Genomic DNA, 19,690 nt, shown 5'->3' on the forward strand with positions numbered 1-19,690 from the left:
CCCCACTATAAACAGTGTTGGTGCTGCACCGCTTCCCCCCCCTGAGACGCCGGATGGTGGACCAGAATCGCCTCGAAGCCGTACGGAAGTCTTTCTCCATGGCCTCTCCAAACTCCTCCCACGCCCAAGTTTTTGCCTCAGCAACCGCCCGAGCCGCATGCCGCTTCGCCCGCCGGTACCCATCAGCTGCTTCCGGAGTCCCACAGGCCAAAAAGGCCCGATAGGACTCCTTCTTCAGCCTGACGGCATCCCTCACCGAAGGTGTCCACCAGCGGGTTCGAGGGTTGCCGCCGCGACAGGCACCGACAACCTTGCGGCCACAGCTCCGATCGGCCGCCTCGACAATGGAGGCACGGAACACGGTCCACTCAGACTCCATGTCCCCCACCTCCCCCGGGACGTGTTCGAAGTTTTGCCGGAGATGGGAGTTAAAGCTCCGTCTCACAGGGGATTCCGCCAGACGTTCCCAGCAGACCCTCACAACACGTTTGGGCCTGCCAGGTCTGACCGGCTTTCGCCCCCACCACCGGAGCCAACTCACCACCAGGTAGTGGTCAGTGGACAGCTCCGCACCTCTCTTCACCCGAGTGTCCAAGACATACGGCCGCAGATCCGATGAAACGATGACAAAGTCGATCATCGAACTGCGGCCTATGGTGTCCTGGTGCCAAGTGCACATATGGACACCCTAATGCTTGAACATGGTGTTCGATATGGACAATCCATGGCGAGCACAGAAGTCCAGCAACAGAACACCGCTCGAGTTCAGGTCGGGCGGGCCGTTCCTCCAAACCACGCCCCTCCAGGTCTCACTGTCATTGCCCACGTGAGCGTTGAAGTCCCCCAGCAGAACAAGGGAGTCCCCAGGAGGAGCACTCTCCAGTACCCCCTCTAAGGACTCCAAAAAGGGTGGGTAATCTGAACTGTCGTTCGGCCCGTGAGCACAAACGACAGTCAGAACCCGTCCCCCCACCCGTAGGCGGAGGGATGCTACCCTCTCGTTCACCGGGGTAAACCCCAACGTACAGGCGCCAAGATGGGGAGCAACAAGTATGCCCACTCCTGCCCGACGCCTCTCACCTTGGGCAACTCCAGAGTGGAAGTATGTCCAGCCCCTCTCAAGGAGACTGGTTCCAGAACCAGAGCCGTGCGTCGAGGTGAGACCGACTATTTCTAGCCGGAACCTCTCGACCTCACGCACTAGCTCCGGCTCCTTCCCCACCAGAGAGGTGACATTCCACGTCCCAAGAGCCAGTTTCTGCAACCGAGGATCGGACCGCCAGGGTCCCCTCCCTCTGCTGCCACCCATCCCACACTGCACCCGACCCCTTTGGCCCCTCCCATGGGTGGTGGGCCCATGGGAGGGGGGGCCCATGTTTCCTCTTCGGGCTGAGCCCGGCCGGGCTCCATGGGTAAAAGCCCGGCCACCAGACGCTCGCCATCGTGCCCCCCCTCCAGGCCTGGCTCCAGAGTGGGGCCCCGGTGACCCGCGTCCGGGCGAGGGAACACCAAGTCCAAAGTTCTTGTCCATCATAAGGGGTCTTAACATAAGTCTGAATCCTTATGTAAAAAAAGAAAAGAATAAAAGAGCAACATGAGTCATGTTTTTTTGTCTTTTTGTTAATAAACGGCAAGCAGAAGCTGCTCATGAACTGTAAATGGTCCGTGGCATGTCAATTTTCTATGTTTATTTTGCACTTGGTGTCAAGCTAACAGCAGGAACAAACTCAGAGGCTGAATGGGTATGTATGTGTTTGTGTCTATAAATATCTACAGTACAGTCTATTTTTATACGTGTGTTAAACCAAATGGTGCCTTATGGAAGTATTCAAACCTCATGAACTTTATCACGTTTTGTAACTTTACAACCACAGAATTGCATGTATTTTCTGGGGGTAGATTTTTGGGACAGATCATTACAAACTGGTGTATTCTTGTGAAGTGGAAGAAAAAGGATTTATAGTTTTCCAATTTTTTCTTACAGATAAAGCTCTAGAAACTCGGGTTTGTGATTTTAGTAAGAACCCGTCAGACTTTTCTTGTATTTTTCAAAAATCCGACATCTTTGCATCTTCAAACTGAAACTTTGCCCATACTTCTTAACTAACTGGTTTAATCTCATTCCCATTTAATGGAGAACATCTGCAAATATAATTGTCTAAGTCTTACCAGAGATTCACTGGATTTAGATGTGGACCTTGACTGGTCCATTCTAACTATGATATACTTTCATATCAACCATTCTTTTGAAGCTCTGGCCCCATCAGCTTCGACCAACTTCAATGTCCCTGTTGAAGAAAAGTTTACCAAATCATATAATGGCGATGGAGCGTTTTGAGTGATAGGGTTTTGTATGTAGGCAAGAAAGTTCAGTTTTGGTCCTCTTCTGTATTACTGTGTCCCCTATATAGCTTATAGCAATCTTTAAATTTAATTCTGTAGTTTTTTTTCTGGTCATGTCTTCATTTCCCCCAATCCTCTATAAAGGGCTGTTTTATGGCGTTCCTGACTAATAGTTGCTCTATCACCTGAACTATAGATTTCCGCAGCTCTTTGAGAGTTATCATGGACCTCTTGACTGCTTCTCTGATTAATGCTTTCCTCTCCCAGCTTGTCAGTTCAGGTGGACCATCATGTTTACAGTCTTCCCATCTTCAGATGATGGAATGAATAGTGCTCTGTGATTACATTTAGTGTTATTTATTTATGCTGAGATCAAGTCACACACAGGTTTGCTCTACTTGATTTATGAAAGCATTTGTTTGCAGTATTTTCTTTATTTTATTTAAGGCTGTTATTATATTTAAGAGGTTGAATTGTACATTTAGTGCTTAGCTTAGATTTCCAATGTTTTGTTTCCACAGTTAAAGTTTGGGTTCAAATGTATAACTGTTTCATAATTATACAGTACTTTGTGCTGGCTTGTTACATAAAATTGCACCAAAATATTCTGAAAATGTTGGCTGTAAAGTAACCAAATTTGGAAAAGTTGAAAAGCATTTGACCTTTTTGCCATCTGAAATGGGATTGGTTTTCTTTTACAACCTAAAATTCATAGTTAAATTGCTTTGATTTTTGGGTTTTTTTCTCCATTTTTGAAGTTATAGAGTTTTGACTGGAAGGATGTATACCTTAGAACAATATTTCAGTGGGATTAGCATAGAATTTGTGGATGGAGATTACTTTAATTCCCAGGTAATGTATAGATTTGATGCAGGTGTTGACTCTCTGCCTGTTTTCTGTTTTACAGTGCGAGTTGTCACAGCATTGCCTGTTTCCAGTTACTATTGTTGTCTGTGTAAATGCATGTAGGAGGGGCTCAAAGTGACATTTTGCAACAAAGCTGCTTTGGAAAGTGGAGACTAGGAGGCTAACAGCATGAGGCCACCAGTGGAGAACTGCATAGCACGGTAGCGTCACACCCTGCACAGTTGGATAAAAACCAGGACACGCAGTGCTATGTGTGTGTGTTGGAAAGCTTCAGGAAAACTCTCTGAAGGACAGGTTCATCTGCAGATACTTGTGTTTGTATTTTCCCTCAAGACAACAATGTCAGATATTCCAGTTATTCTTTTGGCTCTTCTCCATGCTCTCTGAAGAGAGACGCCGTCAGCGTTGCTTTAAATAGTATCAAATGACATCAGTTACTTACAGAGATTTCCAAACACTTTCAGGATCAAAAAGCATATTGTTAAAGATCCATTACTATAAAGGATTATGTTAGGATACAAGGATATTATGTCTCAAACTGAATAAACAATCTCAAGAAAAATCTGAAATATTCTCTCTTCTTATTCATAGCCATTTATTTTAAGAAATCATCATTGCCTCCTGTTGGTTGGAGGATACAATGATATATATATATATTTTTTTTCTGTGGTGATTTCATAACCAGATATAATATAATCTCAAAGATATTAGAGATTCCTGTTAAATAGGAACTATCAGCGTGAATTTTACCTTCACCTGTTATCAGTGGTCGACTTTGTTCTTTTCTACATAATTTTGGATATCACAATTGTTTTTAAAGCAAGATTACATAGTATAACTTGCACAGAAGGCTGTTTAGTGTTCTGGAAGTTAAAGCCTGAGCAAATATTTAGATTAAGTTGTAGCTGAAGATGTGTAATTGATAGCGCAAAATATAATTTAATTGAAAATGTGCATTTCATTCAACTCAATAAAATCTTGCACATTTAGTTTATTATCGAGCAGAAATAAAAAAAGACACAATATTTTAATTAAAAAATATGTTTTTCTATGGCCCTCAAGTGTTTTTTAACTTGACGATTTCGAATCTTGTTGCAAAAAGGTTGGACACCACTGATTTAAGCCATGTATTTAACTTACAATGTGATGTTAACTATGTTACTCTTTAATGTATTTGTTTAGTTTTTAAGTCTTAATGTGTGTTGCTACTATTTTTTTAGGAAATTATTTTTGCTTTGCTCATGGTTGCTATGCTAGGTGTGTTGTTGCTATTTTTCTTATGGTTTTAGCTTTACGGTTAACTTTTGGTGGAATAGCATTGAAAGTCTCCTTAGCTGTATTACTTTCTCTTTCTACAGAAAAATAACTGATTTGTCTATGTTTAGCTTTTGACGCAGCACCATTTGTGGTTTTGCCTCGTTCTTTTGAAATGAGTCATCCCCACTGTGTTTAGTGGGGATGACTTGATTTGTAATTTACTGTTTTATTCAGCGTGAACCCTCAAATGTAATATGTGAACATGTACTAAAGCAGTTTTTAAGTGCTTAGCTTAGGTCCAACTAGAGACTCCTCTTCAGACTTTAATCCAATCATATGTAAATACTGACTGGGTTGCTCTTCTGCAACCCGGTCTGAGGAGGTTTGAGCCAGACACAGTCTGCAACCCAACAACTCACAGAAAGCAGTTATGGTTAACAAAGCATGCTGCTATTAAACTGTTGGTACAGCAGCTTCATATGAGGCAAAAACACCTGGGCTGCCAGACGTCTACTTCCTCTTACCTCTAACATTTAGCTAGGATCTGGAGCCAGACACTGCATTTAACCGTGAGTACTAATGATGACAATGGTAAATTGTAGATTGACTCTAATCCAGCTGAATCGGTTCATAATTTAAGTGACTTCATCTATCCAGGCAGAAACACTCAGGCAGGGACAGTGGTGTCATTTGTTTTTAACTGTATTTGTAGCTGTGAAAAAAATGTTCACAACATGTGGAGTTTTACAGCTGATGTTTAACAATTAGCTGCTTATTTTGCGCAAATATGCAGCTTTTGTTGTTTCTTTTGGAGCTGCATGTCAGTTTGTTCATTTTAAAATTGTATATAATTAGCTCTCTTTATTGTGACTGCAAAAAAAACCAAACCAAAACAAAAAAAAACTCAGAAAGTTGAGCAGGATGATCAACTGTTCTTTCATCCTGAGCTATGTTAAGAAGCTAAGTATGCTTTCATCTTGTGGTATGCTCTGCTGCCATTGCAGCCATCCTCTGGAGTCTCATCGGTCTGCTTTCCTTCCTCACACAGACTCCAGAATTGCACAAGTTTGCACAAACTAGTGCACAGAAAGTTACAGACCGGTTACTAGATATGATTTAACATTTTAAGAAAAATATGTCAGTTTGTGGTTCCAAATATACTTATTGCTTGTATCTTAAGTACTGTAAGTACTGTTGGAGAGCTGATCTGAGCTTTGTCACACAGTCGCATAAAGATGTCATTGTGTATTCTAATGTAATGTGGCTGCATATCTATAATATTTAAGATAATTTGACCATCATGGTGCAAAGATTTGCTCTCTGATAATAAAAGCTACCGAAGGCAGTTGTAGCAGTCTAGATAAATACATTGATAGCCTGATTTCTATTTGATGCCTTTATGCTTTGGTTTAATTCTAAAACAAATCTCTGTGTTACATGTTTTTAGATTTTATTTTAATGCAGAATAATGCAACAAAGTAATTTTTCAATATGCAAGCTATATTGAAAATTTTGTAAATGTGAACTTATTACATATTTAACAGATATAATTCTATCTCTGCAGGAAACTGTTACATTAACATGTTTTTATTAATAGAAAAGGTAGTGAGAGGCCTCTTGGCTTCTGAACACCAAATCCTCTGTATTCAGAATGGCATTACACACACCAGAGTCAGTGATACATAGTTCTTGTTTAACTATTCTTAGTCTTAGTTGCAGACGTTTTCTCTTTTTTTGGTTGTTTTTTCCATAGCACTGCTGCTATTCATAAAAAATGCATAAAAAAAAGGTACGTTGTGCTTTTAGAATGGAATTAGCTTAATGCAGAGTGTTAGGTGTCTGTGCAAATATCAAGGCTGAACTTTAAAGAAAAAAGATACTGAAAATTAAATATGTCAGTAAACAGCTTCAAAACTGCAACCTTTTTGATCTTTGGAAGTCTTAAAATGTTCAAAAAAATGTTCACATTTTAGAGAAACTAACATTGTGAAAGCAAATCTCTCTCTAACACTGTTTTGTTTGTTTGCAGGTAAGAAGAAGCCAGTGTTGAAGCTCTCTAAAGAGGTGTTTGAGCAGCCCACACCTGCTGCAGTGTAAGGCTCTTTACCTTCAACATACACCAGTAAATCCTGCACTTTATTGATCCTCACTTCCTGCTCAGCACATACCTGCTCTTATCTGAACCTCGTCAGACTGCTGAACATGGGAAATACACATCCACAGAACAACAGGAAGAATCTGTGTTCCCGAAAAATAAGCAAATTTCTGCTCTCGACTTGTTTTTGATCACAAATACTTGCAACCTCACATTTCAGTCCTGATTTTTTTCTTTTTAAATATCAAATAAGTCAATTGTTTTTAAGATGTAGAGATCTGAAGAAAGATAGAGTGGCAGATCCCGATACTTTAGTAACATTTCTGTATGTTTTTTCAAGTAGTACTGCTTTTAGTTTTAAATCATTTATTGTTTTTCATGTATTTTCTTATTATATAAAAAAATACCCTTTTTGCATTCTTAAATTCCATGCAAAATGTATGATGTGATATACAATTTCTTCATTTTCATTGCAGGTTTTGGCAATAATTTTCATACATTCTTTTTTTAAGGTGCTGGTTTTAAATAAACGTTTTTCTAAAAAAAACCCATCTATTTCTTTTCTAGATTGTTAAATCTATATTTAACATTTCATTTTATTTTTATGAAAGTAATAATTATGTATTAAATTAAAATATATGTTCGATATAATCAAGAAATAAGAACATATTGAGCATTTCTTAGCCTTTACGAGTCCTGATGTGTAAAGTAAATGGTGGAAGCGTGGAGGAAATTACATATCAACAGAACACTTGAAAGTAATTATTTTTTTAGACTTACATGTTAAGTGTTGATTTCGGGTCTAGGTTTGATTCATCAGGGACTTTTTTTCTGCTTGCCAGTTTTCATGTTTAATGTTTCTTGCCGTCCAATTTAACTGATTTATGTGTAATAATGCTTCCTTTTGTGTTTTTTAGACCCCCCAGAGATCTGGATTCAAAGGCTTGTGTAACAATCGGAGAAAAGGTAATCATTTTTCAGTTGCTCCACCACTTCTGACCCCATTGAATTTTTATTTGTGCTGTAGCGTCTCACTGGGGACTTTTATTCTTTCTCTTAGTGCATTTACTGTTTATAAACCCTGGTGGGCTCAGAGTAGCATCTGCTAGCTGTAAAGAACGCTCCGTTGGACATTACAGCTGTCTCTAACTCTTCTGATTGTGGGGAGACAGGAATGCTCTTTAATGTCGATCATGCTGAAAAAATATTTATTTTAAACTATTCAAATAATAGAAATTTTCCATTGGCAGAAGGGCTTAATTAATTTATTTTTTTCCTTGAAAAACATTTCTTTCCCTCCTTGTGCATTAATAAATGCTGGAAGCCAACTGGCAGCTTTGCAGACATGAAACACATCCATTGTGAAAAATTTCACCCCTTTGACACTGTCCTCTTGCTGTGTTTGGAGTAGAAATGTGAGGTGAAAGCCGATGATCTGGAGCAGATCTGCGAACTGGGACGAGGAGCTTACGGTGTGGTGGACAAGATGAGGCATGTGCCCAGTGATCTTATCATGGCTGTTAAGGTGAGTAAATTAAAGCCTGTATTATTGCCACCCAAAAGATCAGATGCTCTCTGCTTTTATTAGTCTCTCTGAACACCTACTATTGCCAAACGTCCACTTTAAATATATCAGTTTACCTTTTAAACTCATTGTTTATCATTGGTCAGTTAGCAATTACCACTGTGGTTGAAAACTCTGAACTCTGATGATCAGCTATGATCAGGCACAATCAGAAGACTGTAGTCTCTATGTCAGTTTGGACAACTGTGGAGGAATTCTCATGAGAGTGAAACCAATAGCTAACTAGAACAGGACTTTGTCCCCTTGGCGAACACCACCTACCTGGTCGTAACTGGTGTGCCCACCTCCTGTAAATTCAAGAGATTTTAGAAGATAGGTGTGTGTGTTGACACAATGTCAGAGTGAGAAGATATTTGCAATGACCGTAGAGATGCAACTCTTACTGTGCATTCATTAGAAACTCATCATTCTACAGTGAGAAAGAATATACAAAACTGGAATTTAGACAACTTAGACTTGTAAAGTTGCATCTGAATGAGCCGCAAGAACCAGAACACTTTGCAATGAATGAGTATGCCATGATCTCCTCTGCATACCAAAGTATTCTAGAGATAAATGTGAGGCCATCTAATTGACTGCTGAAGTTTTTACCAATCAAAGTCATCAAGAGGTGGAAGATGCTAAACACAACAGTAAATGGACAACAGAATGGCAGAGTAAAAGCAGAATCAAGGTGCTGTGAGAGTTATGTACCAGCAGATTTCTACAGACCTCAGTGAGCTGTAAAAAAAGAGTAGACTAAAGTTTCTCCTCAACAACTGCTGCTACAGGTGGTTCCCACAGCGTTGACCTTCCCCATGAGTTGACTTTGTTATATTCCGGCTTTTCCTTGCATAATTAACTCCAACTGTTAGTGTATTAATTAATTAGATTTTCTGTCGTTCCCTTCCAGCGGATTCGGGCCACTGTTAACACTCAGGAGCAGAAGAGGCTGCTGATGGATCTGGACATCTCCATGAGGACAGTGGACTGTTTTTACACCGTCACTTTCTATGGAGCGTTGTTCAGAGAGGTATGCTATTTTTATTAGGCGTCCTTTCTGTTCAATGATTATCGTAAAGCCTGTATAAGGCAGAGATGAGAAAAAGGAAGAGAATTCAAGAATAAAATTGGAAATATGAGTTGTGCTAGAGACTTTAAATGACTGCTGAGAACATGTAATTTAAGAAAACTGCATCATCAATGCAGAACATTGCTGTCTGTTTATATAAATAAAGTGAAGTGAAGCACGGAACCTGTTTGTTCAACCATTTCATTAGACTGAAACTTACTGGATGTACATGGTTACAAGCAGGTCAAGATAATTTAAAATCACTTCCCAGCTTTTATTCTAGGACAAATGATTCCCATATTACATACAGTACATGTAACATATATAATGTACAGCAGGACTAACCTTTTGTTTTATTCCTGGCTAACATTCTTGTGACTAAAACCTCTTCTAAGGATTTTATTGGATGGAGAAAACTTCCTGCACCAGTGAATGAATGAATGATCAGGATTTCCTCTTTTAGGTTTTTTTTTTTTTTTAAACTTCCTCTAATGAGAATCCGTCTGGCTGCTTTGTGTCTTGATCTCTTTCCAATTCCTACCCCCATCTGTTGCCAGGGTGATGTGTGGATCTGCATGGAGCTGATGGACACTTCCCTGGACAAATTCTACAAACAGGTGATCGAGAAGGGACTGACCATTCCCGAGGACATCCTGGGAAAAATCGCTGTCTCTGTGGGTTACTTCACTAGCAGCATCACATGAATACATGCTTCAGATATTTGCTATGTAACTCAGTTGTTTATTAATGACTTCTGTTAATACAGATAGTAAAGGCTCTGGAGCATCTGCACAGCAATCTGCAAGTCATCCACAGAGGTAAGAGCCTGAGTGGAAACCCATTTAACTCTCGGAGATGCTTTCAGTATCCAGTCAGCTGCTTCCTTCCTTCCTTTAGACTATTTCCAGATCCTATTAAAGGATCATAACAGCATCTTTATTACTCAACACTCGAGAAAAGTTCTGAAATGTGAATCTGTCTCTGGTGAAGAGCACTCTACAGGTTAAAGGTCTTAGGTTTCCTGCCTTCTTAAACATCAATTGGGATCTTTTTGATGCAATTTCAGTCAGTCGCTGAAAAGGGTAAATGTATAAATGTCTTACGTACTTTGATGCATGTACTAAAATATAAAAAATAAAATTTTATAAAATATAAAATAAAATATAAAATGGTCTACAAAAGGAGCCTGAGCATTCTTTCTGAGGAGGCTTTAACATTTGGTGGAAGATGCAGGTAGATATTTATGCAGATGATGGAAAGGAAAATTAAGTGCAACTACTTTGTACCAGGTCTGAACTGGAGCAAAGTAGTATGGGGTGCAAACATACATTTCTAGTTCACTTTTAATTAAAAAATGTTACCTGCATATCAACTTGAAATTTTATTTATTGTGTTCTAAAGTAATAAGTTAAATTGTTGCCTCAATATTAAAAACATTCAGTTTCAATAGACTGAATATTAAGATATATATTCTTATACTGTCAACTGTCTCGCAAAGCAGAGTAGTGACACTTTTAAATTATATAATTTTCTAAAGGAGGGCTAAAATGTCTTGTGTTTTCAATAATTAAGGAATCTATAAGATCGTCATATTGTAACTAATCAGATTTTTCTCTTAACTAAAAAAAATTGTGCTGCACCATCAAAAATAGTGTTGACAATTTTTCTTTGTATTGGTTTCAAATTTTAAGTTTTAGTAATATGAGAAATTGGTATGTCCAATTATAATATCTATCTTATATTATTTATTTTACAACCTTGCTACTTATTCTTTTAGCATGTGAAACGTAAGAAGACAGCTTCTCATTTTAAAACCAGCTACATTTTTTTCCTAATCAAACAAAAACCGCTGTTTGCTCTGTTGTCTCTCCAGATGTGAAGCCCTCCAATGTGCTCATCAACACTCAGGGTCAAGTGAAGATGTGCGACTTCGGCATCAGTGGCTACCTGGTGGACTCTGTGGCTAAAACTATGGACGCCGGCTGCAAACCCTACATGGCAGTAAGCAGCATCCTTTTCTATAAATGAAAGAAATGTCTAGCTCTTTATTTTAGTAGAAATAGCAGAAATGTATGAGACCAATGTTATTATAGTGAAGTTGTCAGCATATGAGGACCATTTTATATTAATAGTGTTTACATAGCTTCTCAGAGGCTAGTTGTTTTTTACATTTGAAAGAACTATAGTCTTTCAAATGTAAAATTTGTGATTGTTTCATCTCTTTCACCTCAGCCCGAGAGGATCAACCCGGAGACGAACCAGAAAGGCTACAACGTCAAATCCGACATCTGGAGTTTAGGAATCACAATGGTAGGGCAATTAAGTAAAATAAGTAACACCTGAACTGGTGTGAGAATACAGCACCATCCACACTTATTGCCACACCAGCTAAAGTTGTTTAAAAAAATCTTAAAATAAATGCGTCTTGTATTTCAGTAAAAACTTTTGTTAGATCACTGGTCTCACACTTACTGGTAAGTAGGGTTACAGCATTTAAGTAATTCTTAAAACTGAAAACTTGCATTTTGCTTTCACTTTTTACTGAGATTAACAGGAATTTGTGGGAATCCACAGCTATTTATTGTCTGTGTTCACCCGTCATATCCATAGCTCTGCGTAGTTGTTTGTGTCACATTCGCCTTTATTTCAAGTGTTAGAAATGAGTTTGTGTGTGTTCTCAGATTGAGCTCGCCATCCTGCGCTTCCCGTACGACTCGTGGGGAACGCCCTTTCAGCAGCTGAAGCAGGTGGTGGAAGAACCTTCGCCCCAGCTTCCTGCCGACCAGTTCTCCCCTGACTTTGTGGATTTCACCTCTCAGTGGTATGTCTTTGTGTCGCGCTATGTTGATCCACTTCCCTAGAAGCAAATGAAAACAGGAAATCATTGTTACTGGTGTTGGTTCTGATAGAATTAGTATGTTAATGTTTCCTATATAAGTTACTTATTTACATCTAATAAAGTTGAACCATCTTTTTGGAAGATGACAAATAAAAAATGTTAAGACATCTAAACAGGCAACCCAAAAAATCTTCAGTCACTGATTACATTTTAATTGTTTCTTTGAATGAGGTATCACGTGTCTTGAAAATTGTCTCAAAACAACAATATTATTGTTTATCGCAATAAGTTCTGGGACAATTAATCGTCTGGCAAAATTTGTTATCCTGGCAGGCCTACATGTAACAGCTGTCAGAAAACGTTATTATTTTCTCCCTTCCGATAAGAGCAGAGCAAAGTTTTCACCTGACTGACCCAATCTGTTATCACTAGCAGCCATTCAATGACACAACAACACATTAATTCTGCGGTCTGATTTGGATCTGTCTCTGTATCCACCTGATGTTCATTTTTAAACTTGTTGCCTCTTATTTCCTGCTGCTGGTTTTGTTTCCTCCTTTCTCAGTTGCTTAGTTACAGATGCAAGTATTATGGTAACAGGAAGATGCAGCCAGTAACTGTGTGAGCTGCGGAGGGATGTCTTTAATATAAAGAAAGGTGTGAAAAGCCTAGCTTCTGCCTTTTCGTGAATCTAGTCCAATATGTGGACTAGATTCCTTGTGTTAAGCCACTCCTGAACAGAAATTATGAGGAAAAGATCTGGACCATTGCTCAGTGGTCCAGAGTCCTTGTTTTAGATAAAAGTAATTTATCTAAATAAGTTCCCTCAGTGATCACAGTAGACAGAGTGTTTTCTCATCTGACTCCATCAGCTAAAGAGTATTTCTTATTTATTTGTCATTTTGTATGTATCAAAACTATGTTGAGAATTTACAGGAAACTTGGCAGCTCTAGTTTTGCTTGAAATAAGCTTTCAAGTGTCTTTTTTTCTGTGACATCATTAGGTCAAACTGTCCTTTTGACAGTTTTCATTGATTTATGAAACGTCTAAATCCTGCAGGTGTATTCTGATGTGTTTTGTGTGATAATATTTAAACTCATTCAAACTCGGAGAAGTTAGAGCAGCAGGTATTCTAGACCTGTAAAGCAGGTTTGTACCCTGTAGATGAAGATTGTTTTATTTCCAGACTCCTGCCCTCTGTAGAATCCAGACCATCACAGTTCTGTCTGCATGTGTGGGCTCTTTGTTCTGCTGCAGGATGATCTTGTACCAATCTGTTGGTGTTCTGAGCCGAAAGTAGCATAAACTGTCTGTGATATTCTGCTGCAACTCCAGCTCTCCCTGCAGAATGGAGGTTTCTTCTCACTCTTCTGTCCTCAAATGATGGGCAAATGATTTCTCAGAAAATGGAGTCCGCTGATTTTTACCAGCAGAACCATGCAGCTGTTCATGTTCCATCCGCTGTCACACTAATTGACTCAAATCAATCTTGCTCGTTTCCTGTGAACTGCAAAACTGAATGTGAAAGTACAGAAACAACTTGTTGCAATTTGTTTTAGAGTAATTCTGTATTTTGGCCTTGTTTTATTTGGGGTTTTTTTTAACCACAGCTTAAAGAAAAATGCCAAAGAGCGGCCAACATACACAGAACTCATGGTGAGTTTTCTCTTTTATGTTCATCTTGTCCTTCTTTTGATGTCTAGTGTTCTTATTGTTGTCTACTTACCATGGCTTTAATTACACACTACGGAGCTGATAAAATCTATAACATATTTATAGAAAGATCTACTATTACACATGACTGCAAAATGATCCTAAATGACCCAATTTTGAAAAAAGGGGTGTATGCACACAAGAAAGTCAGTCAAACAAAGAACAGAGACTGAAGTAACAAAACACACACTCAACAAAACAAAGCCAAACCACTCTAGACCAAAGTGGTTATTTTGCACAGTGTAGCGGTCAATTACATTACAATGAATACATATAGATACCAAACCTCTGCAAAGAGACAAATCAGTCACAAAGAGTCACAAAATAACCAAAGAATATTTACAATAATGACATGCATAAAGAAATCTTCTGAAAAAATAAACCGAGAGATTGCTGAAGCCTATAGACGTTAAGCTAGAATATAAGACGCGTACACTGAGAACAAACATTCAAAATAGCCAAACCTGTAGAAATATAAATCCAATGACGGAAGAAACAAATTCTACAAATGATCAGAAAGACAGATTGAACTACAGAGTATTAAATAAGACAACAAATCATGTAAATTAATCTAGCAAAATGTCAGACAGCTGTGGCAGAACGCACCACAATTAGGAAACTTGAGAAGAAATCTTAAACTTTGCCAAAATACCAAAATACATCAACCATCTTCTATTAGATGTGCTAGAAAAGAAAGTAGCTGAGTAATGGAAGAACCAGACACTCACCAGAAATGCTCAATCACAGTTTGCTATAATAACTACCAGCATTTTTAGGGGCAGAGGAGAGCAGGAGTTCACAGAGAAACATGATTTTAACCATCATACACAGTCACTTTGTGTAGAGTATAGGACTTACTAGTCTGCAATTAGCACCACTACCATCTTATGCTGTCCTTGTATGCAACCATTTAGACCTTTAGAGTGTTTTAAGTAAGTTACATATCAAATGTAATAAAATTAATTCCTATAAAATGTAATGGGAATGAATTGGAGGTTTGGGATGTCCACTCAGTGTCTTTATTTTGATGTAGAAATTGTGAACATTTCGCAGTTTAAAATATTTTTGAATATTTTACAGGTAAAAAAAAACCTACAATGTGTAACATGATCACACCATAACCTTGATATTATGCAGTCAAATCAAATCAAAGCTGTATAAAACCTTTAAAAAGTAATATATTACATATTATATGGCATTTTCCCTCGATTTTTGACAATTTTGTAAAAGCTGTTCAATGTGTTAACAAATGCAACTTTCATTATTCATAATGGGGATTTATTTATTTTTGTTTAAAGGTCTTTCAAACAAACTGACAATCATGTCAGTTTCATGTCACCAACCTATTAGAGGGCAACACATAGACAAACAGGACGAACAACAATGCACGGACACACACACACACACACACACGCATGCCCACGCACACACACACACACACACACACACACACACACACACACACACACACACACACACACACACACACACACACACACACACAACTTAGTGAGACCCAATAACTAATCAGTCATTCATTTAGACTCGGAGAAAGATGGAGTCAAACAAGGACATGAACAATGTAAAAAGAGAACAGAGAAAAATATACAGACCCTGTAAAGTTCTCTAAAGAACAATGTATATGCAGATAGATGTCAGTTTTTTTGTTTTTTTTTTGTACACACGAATAGACTTAGCATTAGCATTTCTGCAAAGAATTTTCAGACAAGATGGCCACTAGAGGCCATCACGGCATTATAGAAAGATGCAAAATGATTTCCACAAGATGTAAAAAGATCCAAAAGCAGGGAGGGAAAAAACACAAGTTTAAAGAATAGATTCACACAAGAAAGGTCCAAAACATCTGAGGGATAAGATAAAATCCTCAAAAACAAATGAAGTTAAAGTCAAATACCAAACAAATGGACTAAATAAGCCAATGTTGGCACTTTAGATGTTGGCACATTTTACAACAGAAAAACAACTTTATGAAGTGAAATTTGACCTGAAAAGCCCCTAAATGTTTTGACTAAGTAAAAAGTGCATCAATAAATAAATCTTAACCTTAAGAGCACTTAAAATACAAAAGACAGAAAGTTACTTCAAAAGGCAAAAAATGAAGTGAAGGAAACGATTAGATGGAGCATCTTAAATAAGAAAAAAGGCTTTAAAATGCCCATCAAAACTGATCATCTTTATCCAAAATAAAAACAAGACAGTCATTTCAAAATGACAAAACAACTAAGAAAGACAATAAGAAAAGAAATGACTTCAAATAGAAACACTGTAAGGATTATAAGGAACTACAAAGTACAGAAAGCTGTATAATAGACTAGAAATTGATGGTTAGCATCTTTATATTTTCAGTCTTGCTAGGGATGTAAGTCTGCCCTCATGAAAAGACTCCTGATTTCATTCAGACTAACCTGACCTCCGTCTCCTCCACAGCAACATCCCTTCTTCACCTCCCACGAGGCCAAAGAAACTGACGTGGCTAGCTTTGTGAAAGTCATCCTGGGGGATTGAGCTCTACATGCGCATAGCACGGAGGGAGGAAAACCTAAAAACCCATCCTAGAAAAAAGCAGGTCTCCCTCTCACCCCCCTCCACGCCTCCAGAGTCAGAACGAGGAAGACCAGCGGACGAAGTAGAACGAGGAGGCGGCCTCCGCGTCTCCCCTGTGAGGTGGCGGGAGGGGCGGGGGGAGACCTCGAGTATAATGTGGAATAATTCAAGGTGTCTGTATGCAAAACCTCCCCCTGTGATCAGATTAGCTTCACCCACTACTCCCAATATTATTAACGAGCTGGCCACGCCATCCACCATCGTGGTCAAACTCTTTTTTTCTCACTGAAAAGCAGTGGAAGATGTGCAGATCGTATAAAAAAAAAAAAAGATGGATGATATAACGCTTTCTGTGTATAATCTAAATATTTGCCTACTCAAAGCAAAAGTCCCGCATCAGATTATTAACTGACTGCATGTACAGAATATATCTCTGGCAGCCACAGATGGCCAATGATGAGCAGCTGTAGAGCCTGATTGTAGACTTAAGAGCCTCCCCTAGTGGTCTTTAATAGGTACTGCAGTGCAACTGCTTTCTTCGCCAATGCCATCTACCTACGTGTTTTAGGCTCTTGGCTGCCTGCGAGTGTGTGTGATTGTGTGTGTGAGCTGAGGGATGTGTTCAAACGGCTGCAGGTGGAGGCAGAGCCAGAATGCTGTCCGGTTAGTTTGCAAACACGGCGAGAGGTCGGCTGAAGCTCTGATACAGCTGTTGTTCAGCATTTCAGGCCGTCGGGCTGCAGCAAATTAATCAGAGCAAACTAATCAGATTTAGTCATCAGAAAAGCTGTGAATATAATGAACTGTCTTTTACCAACATGTATGGGTGTTTTTTAGACCAGGAACATTTTGAGTGGCTATAAAAAGAGGATTGCCCCTGATTTAATGTGCAGTTTACTATAAGTTGAGCTCCAAATACCTATCATACACTCGCTTTATGTGAAAAGGGCTGGCATTGTTGAATGTGGTTGAAGAAATCTTGAAATTATTGTTAGATTTTTTTTTTCTAAGCTTCAAGCTGCCGATTCCACTTTTTGTTTGAGTACAAGAACAGGAATCTATGGAAATCTGTAACTAACTCGGAGGGTAGGTGACTTCATGTTGTGTTTGAGAGAGAAGATATTGTTTTAAAATAGGGTCTCTCTTGTTTTAAAAGACACAGCTTTAATGAAAAGCTAACAAGCCTCTCAGAAATGCAGTTTACAGTCTTAATAGCTTCTTAACATCTTTTCCACTCCTATGTTTTAATTGTTAAAACATCTTGCTGATACTGAAAATGGCTAACTTTGCATCTTTGCGCTAACAGCATCCACTCTGAAGAGTGATAGCGCAATCTATTATGTGTGATGCCTTCCCTAGATCCAAAAAAAAAAGAAACCAACTCCCTCATCACTGGTCATTCCTGATCAAGCTAATAATTGTCAAACTCAAGTCACCATTGGATTTCTTGACTCCAGCTACTGATCTTTTGTAGAATCACTGAAATTAACTTTCCAATGATACTTCAAAAGCAACAATTTACCAATTTTTTTCCAAAGTTTGTGATTTACCTTATTCTTGCTTAAGTGTTGTCAGAAAATATAACTGTCTTGCACAAAACAATAATTATGCAACAGATGCTTATTTCGTTCAGATGTTCCTGACGAAAATGTTAAATGTTGGTTTATATTGTAGAAAGGGGCCGACACTAAAGAATTAGAAGTCAGAGGAGCCTCTAGGACTTATTTTTAGCCGGAAACTGTAAATATTTGTCAAATATTTGTGTTTGCCTAGTTGGTTTTTGCACATATTTCTTTGAGTGTAAGGTAACCTTTCAATGAACCGATCTCCCCTCGTACAGGATAGTGCCCAATAATTTGTTACATTTCAGTTTAGTCCAGCTGTTTTGCACTTTTAATATAAATATATTATTTTCCTAGTTAATGGGTTTTTATTGCTCCGCATCTTCAAGCTCAAAATAATTTGCCATGACAGTTTGAGCAAAGGGAAACCAAAGCATTGTCTTATGTTTGCACAAATAGTAAAACTGTATTAATTCTGGTACAGAATGGCCGTACGAGTTATAAGTACTCATTTGAAGTAACAGTGCTTAGCTTGTATTTTCTGTCCCTTTGCAAAGCCTGAACCAGTGAGCAGTGAGTCTTGTTCTTCAGTTTGATTTGTTGCAACTCGCGGTCTTGGTGATGCTGGATGCAGCTGTGCAGACCTCCACATGCTTTATTTTCAGTGTGTGTTTGTGTGTTACATGGGGAACATTGTCCCATATCCTCCTTGTTTTCTGTACTGAGCCAATCACAACCCTCTCCACTCCATGCTCAACATAAAATGAACTGGACGTTGTTGCTATTATTGTTGTAAGTACTATATTAATGTTATTATTTGGGTTTATCCCCACTCTCTAATCCATCTTACAGACATATTAACTGCAGTTATTCTTATTTATTACAACTGCTGTGTCCTTCTGAAGACTTGAGCTATCCATCAGAGACTCTTCTTCGCTTGCCTCTGCAGCTGTGTGTTTTTGTTGTGTTTTTCTTGGCTCAAACAGGTAAATGCTTTTACAATGTAACTTTTATGCCTTCTATGTGCCTCTATATTGAAAAGAAAAAAAAATGTCTAAGAAAATAAGGATGATGCAGGGTTGGGCTCCCTCCCTCTTCACACGCTGCATGGCATCATATCCCCAGCAACCTGCCAGCTTTGAGGACTTCGTGTTTCTTTGTGATGTTACTCTTGCTGTAGCTTGAGGGTGTTTGTACTTGTGCCTGTTGTTGCCTCAGTGGCTTCTGAGGGCAGAAAGCTTGAAGATGGTGAGTGAAATTTTAACAATGCTCTCGCTTTGTCTTTAACCTTAAAACTCTCTTTATTTTAAGTCACTTTTTTTTGTTGATTTTGACTTGTTTTGGAGCTCCTTCTGGGATCTAATGATGTGAGTTTATGCACTGTACAAATGCAGATTATTTTTAGCCTTCAGAACCAACTTTCTGTCCTCAGTCTGCTTCTGTCTTTTTTTGTCTTGAGGTTTCCTGTTTTGTTGCAGGTTAATAATCCTCTCTCCTTCCACCCCATAACCCAGCCCTAGCTTGGCTCAGGCCTCGTAACCATTAGCCCAGAGAACTTCTGGAGGTGTTAAAGTCTTCTAAACAAACCGTCGCTCTCCTCTGTTTGTTCCCGCTACGAAGCGTTGGCTGCTGATGCTGCCAAGAGCCAGTTCGCTGATGAGCGGTGGATGTTTTTGTGTTTGTACAGCTGCCAATCAAGACGAATCAGTTTGTGGTGAGCACAGCAAGGGCTCCCTCATTACCACATTTCTATGACAAAATTAGCAAAATTCAAAGATTCTTTGTGTCAAATTATATATATATTTAAAAAAA

At 38.8% G+C, this 19,690-nt stretch overlaps 1 protein-coding gene across 1 annotated transcript in view; it reads left to right on the forward strand.

Moving 5' to 3' along the window:
• Positions 1-19,369, forward strand: part of LOC102221885 (dual specificity mitogen-activated protein kinase kinase 6) — a 33,922-nt gene extending 14,553 nt beyond the window's left edge. Inside the window, exons 2-12 of the mRNA XM_014470901.2 lie at positions 6,497-6,560; positions 7,480-7,528; positions 7,974-8,087; positions 9,040-9,159; positions 9,756-9,872; positions 9,965-10,016; positions 11,072-11,199; positions 11,431-11,508; positions 11,880-12,019; positions 13,649-13,694; positions 16,200-19,369. Of these exons, the coding sequence (XP_014326387.1) occupies positions 6,497-6,560; positions 7,480-7,528; positions 7,974-8,087; positions 9,040-9,159; positions 9,756-9,872; positions 9,965-10,016; positions 11,072-11,199; positions 11,431-11,508; positions 11,880-12,019; positions 13,649-13,694; positions 16,200-16,277 (986 nt within the window). The 3' untranslated portion in view covers positions 16,278-19,369. The remainder of the gene's footprint in view (positions 1-6,496; positions 6,561-7,479; positions 7,529-7,973; positions 8,088-9,039; positions 9,160-9,755; positions 9,873-9,964; positions 10,017-11,071; positions 11,200-11,430; positions 11,509-11,879; positions 12,020-13,648; positions 13,695-16,199) is intronic.
• Positions 19,370-19,690: the final 321 nt, after the last annotated feature.

This window comes from Xiphophorus maculatus, chromosome 10 (assembly GCF_002775205.1).
Source record: "Xiphophorus maculatus strain JP 163 A chromosome 10, X_maculatus-5.0-male, whole genome shotgun sequence".
Classification (NCBI taxonomy): Eukaryota; Metazoa; Chordata; class Actinopteri; order Cyprinodontiformes; family Poeciliidae; genus Xiphophorus; species Xiphophorus maculatus.